Below are 12,848 nucleotides of genomic sequence, written 5' to 3' on the forward strand. Positions count from 1 at the left end.
TATATACCGTAGGATCTATTCTTTTTCAGCCAACTCTTTTTCCTTGCTCCAACATCACACTGTCTTCATTTATCATATAGTTTTACGATAGCCAATAGCAAAAGTCCTTCATTCCTTTTTCAAAAATTTTTTAGTCATTCATATATACACTTCCAGTTGGAATTCAGAATCAACTTGAAATGTGTATTTATTAATGTCCTTTGGAAAAATCTGAGACATTTTCTTCTTACAGGTATTAGGTGCTTTTTGCTGTTCAGTTTACCCCCAGGTCATTTTTATTGTGTTAGAATTTGAACCTGTTTTCTAGTATTGGTATGGTATAAAATAAGTCACTGATTCCTATGTATTTACCTTGGATCTGACCACTCGACTGAACTCAAATGTTCTAGGTTTTTCAGCCAATACTCTTGGATTTTCTATGTAAGAAAATGTCTATAAGAAATGACAGTTTTGTCTTTCCATTTATAATTCACTACTTATTTTATGCTATTACCTAGTATTTCCAATACAATGTTGAAATTCTAACTGTGAGAATGGGTATCTTGTTCCAAAGTTACTTAGGCTAGGTTTACTACAGGCTTCCAGTAGATACTCCTCATAATAAAGACATTTTCTTCTACACTTGACTTGCTAGAACTTTAAACAGTATCAAGTATCAACTTTATAGTTTTTCAATTACAGAAATGATCATGTGGTTTTTCTTTAATCTCTCAATGTAGTACACAACAATAATTTCCTAATGCTGAATTACTCTTGCATTTTAGATACATTCCATTTAATAATCACATTTTAGTAATATTCTATTACTAAATCTGGTCTGTTAATTTATTTAAAATTTTGGCTTTTCTGTGAGAAAAAGATACAGTTTTCTTTTTAGAAGTATCCTAAATCCAGTTTTGGTAACAAGGTAACCTCAAATAATTATGGTGATAAAATTTTCCATTTTTAAAATACTCTTGGTATAGTGACTTGTTTCTTTGAAGTCTGGTAGAATTTGCCTGTAACATTAATAACAGATGGATTAGTACTCTTTTTCTAATGGGTAAACCTTTCACACTCATTACAGAATTTTTTTTCTAGTGGTGGGGAGGAGGAGTGGTAGTAATCTAGTAAGATATTCTATCTCGTGTTATAGGATATAAACTATCCTCACACAGGAATCATGATCTTCTTAAGACAAGGAATCAACAGGGAGCTGAACTTCTACAATGAACTTACTTCTACACTGGCGTAATCGCACATGGAACACTTAAATGGCTTCTCATGGGTGTGTTTGTAACGACGATGCCGCACCAATTCTCCACTAGTCACGAAGGCCATATCACAGTCTGGGCACTTGTGAGGACGAGTACCTAGGGAAAGGAGGACATTAACAGAAAGACAAGGACATGGTTAATTACAGAGTTCAATGTGTGGCACAACTGCGGCATGAGGCTGGACGCTGGTTATCTCACCAACCATGCCTGCAAGGAGCTATAGGTGAGCCCAGCTGACTTTACAACACCGATCTCAAAATATTAAAAACACATGCCAAACGTTTAGTTTCTCTTAATTACCACTTTGAGTCTGCTGTCTTTAAATACAAAATCTTTTTTATCCCTATTTTGTGAATATTCTGATTACTATGGATTGAAGGTTAACAGAAACACCTGTTTCAACCCATCTAAAAAAATACAGAACATATCTTTTAAACCTCAATGTCTACCAAGTAGAGGTCACAGAAATAATAGTTATTTGACTCAGGATCCTTCTACACATCAAAACTTACTGTATTGAAATTATATACACAGAACCAGTGGGCTGTCCATATTGACCAACTTTTTCTTTTTTAAAAAAAATAGAAATATAATAACATGTTTTCTATTTTAATTGGTTTCATAAGGTATTCTAGAAATTTACCAAAGGCTTTAAAAGTAGTATTGCCTTTTATGTTATGTGATTTAAACAAGATTGTTTTCAAATATCCATATCTAATATTCTGTGATCTGAATGTTAAATCATGGAATATTTAAATATTTTTTGAACTAATACTATATCCTCTATATTTCTTGGTTTTTTTCTTGTTTTATTTTTCCTTTCACTGAGATAATCTTATTGTTTTTAATATGTCTTCCCATAGTAGCCCCATAATGTAACATTACTTTAGTAGATCTTCTCTAGCCACTTTATATTCCGAACACTGCACTGGAAATATTATGACCAAGTAATATTCACATTAAAGAGATACAGCTGACAGCAGAACACAGTACTGTTTTCATAGGTTATTATTATTACCATCTGTAATCGTGGGTAAGAAGTGAACACCAAGGTAATCTCAAACAGTAAAATCAAAGGCAGGCTACCTTTGAGAATGGAATTAGGAAGACTCACAATGTTATCAATGGGATCAGCCCATTTGCAGAAATGATCTTCCCAGAGATTGAGAATACTGGAGAGAGCAATATGTTTGGATATGATAGTAATTATTAGAAAATTCCAAAGAATGTTCATTTATTCAGTTTGCTTCTTTAGTACCACTGAGGATTAAGAGTGAAGGATAGAGTTCTTATGTATGAAAAATGTACACCCTGGTGGTACAGATAGGTAAGTAAAACAACAATTAACAAGAGAAGGAAAGCAACATCAATTTCTATTAGGACACAGTAAGCTGAAAACAAAGAATTTCCAATGTTTACCTAGCATTACCAAAGGGGGAGAAAGAGGCCTGCCTCCGATAGACCTAAGCATGGCAATTAGGAAACAAGTGGACACTGCGGTAGGACATGAATTTTCATCAGGTTCTACCACATGACCGACTATGTCCCTCTACTCAAGGTCCATGCTCACAAGGCCACCGTTCAATTGCTACAGCATCTGGACACAAGCAAGGGTGCCCCCCTAGGATGCAATACTATTGAATCTACAAAATAAAAAGGTGCATTCTTCACCATAAACTGATGTTGTTATGCTCCTGACTCTTGAGGGTTTGGTTAGTATGAATTAGTCCTGCCAAATCACTCCTAAATAGCCAAATTTCTTATTTTCAAAGCTGAGGACTTGACCAAGACACACAGTGCCCACATCAAGGCACTCCCATTTTGGCAGTCCTATAATGTGTTCAGCTGCTTTTATCCAGTCTTCTGTCTTTTCCCTAGGATTTTCAAACTACCAAATAAAACATATTATCATCGTCAAGAGTCTGGGTAGAAACTAGGGAGTTGGTGAGAAATGACTAAGTCACATTAACAAATACACTACCGCACAGCATACTGCTTACAGGCCAACTCCTACTTGATCACGTTCATCAGACAACCAACACATCACAGAGAAAACAAGAGTCGTCATCTAAAATGAGGTGGAGAATCTGGATAGAAGAAAGCTATTCTGCATGAAGAATCAGGTGAGAGGTTTCTGTTAGCACTTGGAGCCAAATATCGACACCATAAGTGTATAAGAGCCCTGAAGAGAGTCTCAGGAGAGCTTCAGCCTAGTCTCTCCACTTTAGTGACACCAGAACCTGACCACAGTCTACACGAAGCTAATATTAGAATATTAAGTGTGTGTGGACCATGAATGAACAAATGTTTGAAATGCTGGAACGGTGTCTTAAATTTTTCATTCTGGGTTTATGAACCATAGCTTATTCTTTGAGGTAAAACAACCAGAAACCATGGTTTTTACAGAGGAGGACCACATTTCTATTTCTAATGTTCTTCCTCATAGTGCCTGGCAATTGTTGTCTGGGATTTTGGGGGGTTAGTTTTTGTCATTGTTGTTAAAACTTTAGCAACACAATGGTGATGTCCTCAGGAAATAGTATAGGTTGGTTAACTACCATAGAAAATCTTTATCTGAATCACCATCCTTATATAATTTGGATTACTTCTCATAAATTTTCTTTATATTTGCCCATAAGTCCACTTGCTTACAATAAATCAAGATTACAAAAAGGGTACCATAAGAAAGAACAAAGAAGTCTTACCACTTTTACTCCCACTGGAATCAGCTTAGAAGATAAGATACTTAAAACTCAAGTTTAAGCCTTTGCTAAGCTGTAGTCCCCAACATGTTTATCCAGCACCTACCTGTGTGTGTGTTAAGGTGATTCCTCAGAAGGGTGACTGTTCTGAATGCCCTGCCACAGAGATGGCACTTATGTGGTCTCTCATCAGTGTGACTTTTCATATGCCGATCCAAATTTGAACGTCGTGGACATGTGTAACTGCAAAGCTCACACTGGAATGTCTTCTTTACACCTATATGCAAAATAAAACACTTACTTGTTGCAGGGTTTCAAAGTTTTTAAGATTAATCCTAAGCTTAAACTTCTATAGATGTATTTTGTTAGCTTTTTATAACTAAACCCAATTAAGTCATATTTAGTCATAATTATGTCATGCTAGTAATAAATTTCTTTCTTTTCAGGACTTAAAAAAGTACTCAATCTGAAAAAACTTCTATTAGACTGGGTAAAAAACTGATACCCACATCACAATCTTTAAAAGTTATGTGCTTTATCCCCAAATGGTTTTGAGAATATAATGGATAAACTTATTTTACCTTTCTTTTTAATTTTTGTTGGCTTTGGAGGCTTCATGTTACCAACCACTTTCTCTGCATTAACCTCTGACAGCAGACCCTCCTGCTGCTCTTCCTCAAAATCATACACAGACACATCCACATCTTTGCCCTCCTCTGTGTAACGCAGTTTGCTCTTTTTGGTTTTCTTTGTTTTTTTGGCTGGTGGCTGATAGTCTGGGTCTTTTTGCCAACTAGGATCTTCCTGAGGTGGAAGTTCCCCTTGCTCTAGGGTCTCCACCTCTCCATTGGCCCCCACTTTTACCACTTGAAACCCTTCAGGCAAAGGTAAGGTGTGACATATCACGGGTTCACTTTCTGCAAGGCCCTCTTTAGACACTTCATTCTCATAAGCCCCCTGAAGTTCTTCTACTGAAGTGGTAGCAACAGGTACAGTCACAGGAACAGGTACTTGCACAAGCTGAAGCTCTCCTATGTTTATAGGCTGTTCCTCCATATTTACAACCTGCAAGGTTATAATCTGGGTATCGTCCACGGCAGCCTCTGCTTCTGGAGCAACTGCACCCTCCATGACTTCAGTCTTCATCTGAAGAAGGGTAGAATCCAGCTGTTCCATCATCACCATCTGTACACTGCTATTGACATCCTGGACCACCTCACCACCATCAGTCTGGTTCTGGGGAAGGTGGCAAGCGTCTTCTTCCTGGCCCCCTTCCCGGCGTCTCTGGTAAGTCTTTCTCTCCTTTCCTTTAATGAAAGTTTCAGACTCTTCCACAATGGCTTCAACCGCCTCACCTTCCATTTCCCCTTCCTTTATTAAGGGAGAACACAGATTGTTATTTAAAATAAAATTTATCTAAACAAAAACATATACATTTTAAAACAAAAAAAGACTACTGATGTTTGTTAATATTACAAAAAGACACAATAGATATTATGTACCTCCTGGTGGAAGAAGGCAATACCATCTATGAAGCAGTCTTTTAAGACAAAACAGAAAGATATTAAACAGATCAAGCCTCTAGATCCAACTACCAATTAATAGGAAATTGGTGACAGAAGATATTAATGTACACTACAGGGATGAAATTCATGAAACCCAGATTTAAGGAAACTGCAGGAATAACTACTCATTGTCTTTTGTAAAGAAATCACCAGGAAGAAAAAAAGAAGCGAAGGGTACAGGGAGAACCTACAGATCAGTGGTTCTTATGCCAGGAGACACTTGGCAAGGCCTGGACATGTTTCTGACTGTGTGGATCACAACAAACTGGAAAATTTTAAAGAGATGGGAGACCAGACCACCTGACCTGCCTCCTGAGAAATCTGTATGCAGGTCATGAAGCAACAGTTAGAACTGGACATGGAACAACAGACTGGTTCTAAATTGGGAAAGGAGTACGTCAAGGCTGTATACTGTCACCCTGCTTATTTAACTTATATGCAGAGTACATCATGAGAAATGCCAGGCTGGATGAAGCACAAGCTGGAATCAAGACTGCCGGGAGAAATATCAATAACCTCAGATATGCAAATAACACCACCCTTATGGCAGAAAGTGAAGAGAAACTGAAGAGCCTCTTGATGAAAATCCAAGAGGAGAGTGAAAAGGTTGGCTTAAAATTCAACATTCAAAAAACGAAGATCACGGCATCCGGTCCCATCACTTCATGGCAAATAGATGGGGAAACAGTGGAAACAGTGACAGATTTTCTTTTCTTGGGCTCCAAAATTACTGCAGATGGTGACTGCAGTCATGAAATTAAAAGACACTTGCTCCTTGGAAGGAAAGTTATGATCAACCTAGACAGCATATTAAAAAACAGAGACATTACTTTGCCAACAAAGGTCTGTCTAGTCAAAGTTATGGATGTGAGAGTTGGACTATAAACAAAGCTGAGCGCTGAAGAATTGATGCTTTTGAACTGTGGTGTTGGAGAAGACTCTTGAGAGTCCCTTGGACTGCAAGGAGATCCAACCAGTCCATCCTAAAGGAGATCAGTCCTGAATATTCACTGGAAGGACTGATGCTGAAGCTCCAATACTTTGGCCACCTGATGTGAAAAACTGACTCATCAGAAAAGACCTTGATGCTGGGCAAGATTGAAGGCAGGAGGAGAAGGGGATGACAGAGGATGGGATGGTTGGATGGCATCACCAACTCAATGGACATGAGTTTGAGCAAGCTCCAGGAGTTGGTGATGGACAGGGAAGCCTGGAGTCCATGGGGTCGCAAAAAGTCGGACATTACTTGACTTGGACATGTTTCCAGTTGTCACTACTTGTGCAGGTAAGCTACCAGTCAGTATCTAGTGCTACCTAGTGGGTAGAGGCCAGAGATGTTACTAAGCATCCTGCTCTGCACAGGTGAGTCTTTCACAACAAAGAATTATTGGTCCCCAAATGTCAGTAAGTGCAGAGGTTGAGAAACCCTGATATAGACAGAAGAAGCTTAAGAGATACAGCAACCACAATCTACGGATCTTGTTTGTATTGATTCAAACCAACAAATGTTTTTTAAAAATGCCGTGAGACAATGAGATTCAACTCTTGACTGGATATTTGATATTAAAGTTATTAATAAAACTGGTTTAAATCTTACACATTTCTTACATCTGGCAGACAACCTGTTTTTAACTAAATTCTCCCTTAGAAAACAAGTCATCAGAATGCCTTTTCACCATGCTTTTCTTTTTCTTTGAGCCAGAATCAGAACTTGAATCCAGAGTCCAATGGCCCTGCTTGTAGCTACCACACACCTCCACCTCCTGTCTCATACTATCATCCCATACCTGAAATACATTCATGTATTTCTCTTCTCTGTAAGACCATAAGTTTGTTGAGGACAGAGACCATGTATATAACAAGTAGTTTTTACCCTTTAGGACTGTGCCCAGGTTAGTAAGAACACAATAAATGCTAACTGAATACATAATAAAAAATAGAAAAATCAGTTTCTCTTTGATTTATAGTTTCTGGCTCTTACATCTTGGGAGTGCTGAGGATACCCAGGTATCTCAGAGTAAAGTGAGTCTGAGCAATGTCCAATTCCTATCAATAAACTGACTTAACAAAACTGACAAGTATACAAAAGGTTAACTCAAAATTAAAATTTAAAGTGTTTTGTATTCTTGCTCTCATCTCAAACAAAGCTGCCACGTCTATCAGATACCAGCTTCTTCAGTTCAGGTACCTTAACACCATCCATAAGAGCAGTCAGAGAAGGCTCCTTAAGTCAGGACCACCTGCAAGGTAGTACAAAGACTAAGATTATGCAGACTTGATCCTGCATTTTAGGAGTTATTGTCTAACAAAAGAGAGAATAGGTACAATGGCTCAAGGTAAAAGAAGGTTAGGTTTGGCCAGGTGTGAGATCAAGATGGGCAGGACTTTTAAAGGCAACACGGTGCATGCCTGTGTGCACTCACATGCTTAAAAAGAGGAAAGAATAGAAAGAGATGGGAGAAAGATGTGTTGGTTGTGGCCATACACTGGATGGTCTTAAATGACAAAATATTAAGACTATACTCATTTGGTTGTCAATGGAAATCACATATGCTTTCTAAGCACTGACAATTGAGACTTACTTGATTCATAAAGAACAGTGCTTGATTTCTTCAACAAAGTGTATCTGTATATTTGCAAAGAGGAGAGATGTAATGACCCCATATAATCTATTCAGATTCATTACTGGTCTTTAAGCCATTCGTTTCCTTGAATGTATCTGCTGATAAAACAACCACACTACTATGCACTTAAATTTTTCTCAAAATAATCTGTTTCCCCAATGGGCTTGTTAAAACTCTTTGAGGGAAAAAGCCAGGGTTGAAGCAACCCTACGTATTTGGACTGATTCAGCAAACCTCACTATCTGCATAGAACCGAGCCTAATGGAAAACCTTGTGGGTTGCTGGGTTTCCCTGATTTGTTTTGCCATTACTTACTTTCCTTAGCCCCTTGTACTCAACAACCAAGAGTACACTACAATGCTCAATGCAAAGACCTCTTACTATCTGTTCCATTAACAGGACAAATATAACAAAATGCTACCACAGAACATGAGGGTCAAGGGACATTTGTGAAGTGCTTTATAATTTGCCTACAAATGAAAAATGTTTGAGCATCAATGTGCTAGCATTTTTATAAGATCTTATTTAGATTTCTGATAGTGAAAGGCTACTTTAGACATGATCCTAGCTATAATTTCTTTATAACCACTACTGTTTAGACATCTCATTCTTGGGATAAGAATGTTCTATATACTAGAACCATCCAATAGAAACAAGAACTACATACATATAATTCAAATTTTTCCAGTAGCCATATTTAAAAGTAAAAAGAAACAGACAAAATCAATTTTAGTAATCTAACCCATTATAACCAAAATAGTATCATTTCAAGATGAAATCAATTAAAAAAAGTTGAGATACTGTACCTTCTTTTTTTAAAATAAGCCTTTGAAATCTGGTATAAATTTTACAGTACATCGCAATTTGAGATGGTAAATTCTCAACAGCCACATGTGGGTAGGTGCTACTGAGGACCAGGAACACTGGCTTAACCTCGGAACTTCTAAAAACAGAATTTCAGGCTCTATCCTTGACCCACAGAATTACAATTTGCAATTTAACAGATCCCCGAATGGTGTCATGTATTAAAGTTGGAGACGCACTACTTTATACTATTACTTTCCTCATCTTTTCCAAAATAAAAACACAAAACTTCCCAGGCCATGACGGTCTGAAATCAATACCCCAACAGATGATGATAACGTCAATGCTGGAGTTAGGAACAGGGAAAAGAAAGCCCCATCACGATGGAAACATCAATCTGAAGAACACTGAAAAGTCCATCTTGTCTCCGCCATGAATTTGAGAACTTAAAATACTAGAAATCACTTGTAAATAACCAAGTCCAACCCAAAAGAGGTTGTGGAATTATAAACCAGGCAGAAAAAGAATTGGTGCAAAGGAATCAAATTGAAACCAATTATGCTGCCTGGGAGTTGAGCTGACAAGTGTCCTCTCACCATGAAAAAAACACATGCCATTAGGTCCATGAACATCACCATCTATTCAGGGTCTTATAGCAGTAGGTTCTATTTTTACAGAGAAAAATCAGACACAAAGTAGCAAGCCACCAGCCTCTCCCATTCAGGGCTTGGAAGTCTCAGGGCATGCCTTCCAGGAGTGGATTGCTCTACTTTCTCTGGGGGTGGGGGGGTCAGGGAGAAGGGAAGGAGTCTATCAGTCAGTAACTAACCTAACAGGCTGGACAGGGGTCTCTCTCTCCCCACTCCCTGGAGACTGTGCTATCCTAGCTGTTTCACCCCATTAGTGATTTGGATCCATCCTTTCCCTCCTTCCACGGGCTCAGCTATGCCTCCCGCTTTCCACTCAGTTTCTCTTGAGTCTGTCATCTTCTTGGCCTCTCTGCTTACTTGAGTCAGGTGTGTTTTCTAGGTTCTGTCAAATCTTTTAGTGGACCAATGTCATTAAGAACAGGTTTACATTAACCTCTGGACAAAACTCCTTCAGATTATCAAAGTATATTAGCTTATTTATAGAAGTCTGAAAGATGAAGCACAAATAGGACTTAAAAAAAATTGTTCACAATTTCTACACCTAATCACCTAGTACTTTGATGCTATTTTCTGTTTTTTTTTCTCTCTTGGAGATGTATTTTTAAATATAGATGAGACTATATACATAAAATTTACATACACTTTTATATGGCTTTGTGGTATTTTAAATACCTTACTAAAAAGGACTCCACTCCCAACTCAGCCCTCTCTGGTCCCTCTGCTTGGTACACAAGCACCATTCACCAGGAACCACACCAGCCAACCTGAAGGCCTTCCCCTCATCCTCAAACTCAATTTTTCTTTGGCATCTAACAGTATGAAACTCATTCCTCCTTCTGCAGCCTCTCTTCTCTCTTGGCTCCTGCTTTCCTAGGTCTCTCCCTTGTTTCTGAGAGCTCTTCCCCTAGCGGCTCTGAGCAACATCAAGACTCTGTTCCTTTCTCTGTAGTCATTCAGTTCATGGACCTTTTTACTTCAGTTGTCTCAACCCAGAGGTCTTCTAAATCCACATGTGCAATTCCACAGTTTCAATGCCTAAAGGATCTCTCTCTTCTGTGGGTGTCACTATCACCTTCAACTCAGTGGCACTGGATAAGGAATAAAGAAACCTGGGGAATTCCCTGGCAGTCCAGGGGTTAGGACTCAGTGCTCTCACTGCTATGGCCCAGGTTCAATCCCTGGTTGGGGAACTAAGATCCTGCAAGCCATGCAGCACAGCTAAAATAAAAGAAAGAAACCCAGACTCTAAATCCTCATCATCCCTAACCAACCAAATAAGCTTGGCAAAATGGGTTACTCCTCCGGGCTGCAGTAGGACAAAAAATGGAACTCTGAAGAACAGATCCTTCCCTGTACCCTCTACCATCTTGGTGAAAAACTGAAGCTTGGGGGTATTTTTAGGGGAAAAAAAAAAATCATTCGATCAGATCAACTTATGGGTAGAAGATGGGGCAAGAGGGGGTTCCCTTAGAATGAGGCAGGGTGACACTGGCATATGAGGGTGAGGAACCTGGAAGAGAGGAAAACTGGTATCTGAGTACCTCTTGCTCACCACTATTCTCTCACCGTGAAAAAGAACACACGCTGACTGCTTGAATGGGAGGGTACACAGGCCCAGACTCTCCACAAAGGATCCAGAAGTCTGCTTATGCTCCTACACCACCAGCCTGACCTGCATCCTAAAGGAACCTGCTGGATCAGCTCTTCCCCTCTTTCCTGTCAGCGCTGTATCAGCTCTCTATTGCTCAAATCTTTTTCTCTTAAAATTCCCCTTAACCCCACTTGACAATTTAGCATCTGCTGTCTCTGTATTCCCCCTTGATCAACTCCACAGTAGCTGTCTCTATTCCTTTACATCTCTTCCACGCCTCAGTTCACCAGTTTGGTTTCTGTTCCCCAATACTCCATTGAACTACCCTGAAGCCAGTAATGGCCCATAACTGGTAAACCCAAAGGAGACTTTTCTGTCCTTATCTGACTTGACCTCTTTGTGGAATTCAGCATTCTATTCTAGGCTTTAACCCAAATTATGCCAGACCACCAGAAAGCTGGATATACTTGGGTCACTTCGTCTTATTCTTTACAGAACTGCTCTCACCAAGTTTTATTTTGACATTATGCCCTTGACTTACACTAAAGTATACATGGAGGAAATTTCATTTGGAGTTACGTGATTGGAAAAGCTCTGCTTCAACTAAGGAATTTTTTTCTTTCATTCTGAGACCTATGTAACAGGATCATGTTACCATTATTTTAGCTGGCCATACCTTTATGAATCTTTTCCCTCAAACTATGTAATAACTTTTTATTCTAATTTGTATTTTCTGGGGTTTTGAATTTGTATCATTTACTATTTATATTTTCTACACATTTCTTCAACTTCTTTGTGGAACAAGATGAGCTATAAACAAACTTAAAATTATATATACCTATTACTTAATAAATAGGAAATTCAGAAAAACATACAGAAACTTACAACATCCTTAACACAACCTCAATTCAAAATTTGCAGACCTTTTTAAAGATCACAAAACCCTTCTAGGAGGCATAAAAGACCTCACTCAATAGGCACACTGCTATCCTATATACATGATCAGAAAGGCCAAACATCATAAAGATGTTAATTATTTCTAGTTCATATAATTTTCAAAATCTGGCTGAAAAATCAACAAGATATTGAGGACACTGATAAAATTTTTGAAAAACGAAGGCCATCCTTTATTTCCAAATATTAACATAGTATTAAGCCACAATAAGTAATATAGTGTAGTACTGTCACTATCATAGCCAGCCAATATAAATAGAATAGAGAATCCAGAAACAACTCATAGCATATATAAAGTTGTCAGTTTAAAATTACTTGGGGAGGACTTCCCTGGTGGTCCAATGGTTAAGAATCAGAACTCTCAAGGCAGGGGCCCAGGTTCCATCCCTGGTCAGGAAACTAGATCCCATGTGTCACACTGAGAGTTTGCATGCCACAACAAAGATCCTGAGTACCACAACTAGGACCTATCGGAGCCAAATAAATATTTAAAAAATTAAATCAGGAAGGAAAGAGAATTATTTTGATAAAAGGTGCCAGAAAAACTATAAATGAGTGGAATATTTAAGTTATAGTAAGTTATACTTTTGATCCATCTGGAATATATTCTGCTGTAAGAGATAAGGAGACATTAACAAAAACAAAAAAGACATAGGAATTCCGTGGTGGTCCAGTGGTTAGGACTCCATGCTCTCACTGCCA

At 38.4% G+C, this 12,848-nt stretch overlaps 1 protein-coding gene across 28 annotated transcripts in view; it reads right to left on the reverse strand.

The window, feature by feature from the left end:
* The window catches only part of CTCF (CCCTC-binding factor), a 42,028-nt gene that overhangs the window by 12,344 nt on the left and 16,836 nt on the right, over window positions 1-12,848 (reverse strand). For 19 of the 28 annotated variants that reach the window (XM_081513028.1, XM_081513015.1, XM_081513025.1 and 16 more), the window contains 3 exons: window positions 4,540-5,329; window positions 4,065-4,235; window positions 1,219-1,352 (listed from right to left, as the gene is read on the reverse strand). In XM_081513028.1, coding sequence (XP_081369154.1) covers window positions 1,219-1,352; window positions 4,065-4,235; window positions 4,540-5,320 — 1,086 coding nt within the window. In that variant the 5' untranslated portion in view covers window positions 5,321-5,329. The remainder of the gene's footprint in view (window positions 1-1,218; window positions 1,353-4,064; window positions 4,236-4,539; window positions 5,330-12,848) is intronic. The other 9 variants (XM_081513032.1, XM_081513020.1, XM_081513027.1 and 6 more) reach the window with 2 other exon arrangements.

The sequence above is a fragment of the Giraffa tippelskirchi genome, chromosome 7, assembly GCF_054371585.1.
Source record: "Giraffa tippelskirchi isolate mGirTip1 chromosome 7, T2T-mGirTip1v1.2.pri, whole genome shotgun sequence".
Lineage (NCBI taxonomy): Eukaryota > Metazoa > Chordata > Mammalia > Artiodactyla > Giraffidae > Giraffa > Giraffa tippelskirchi.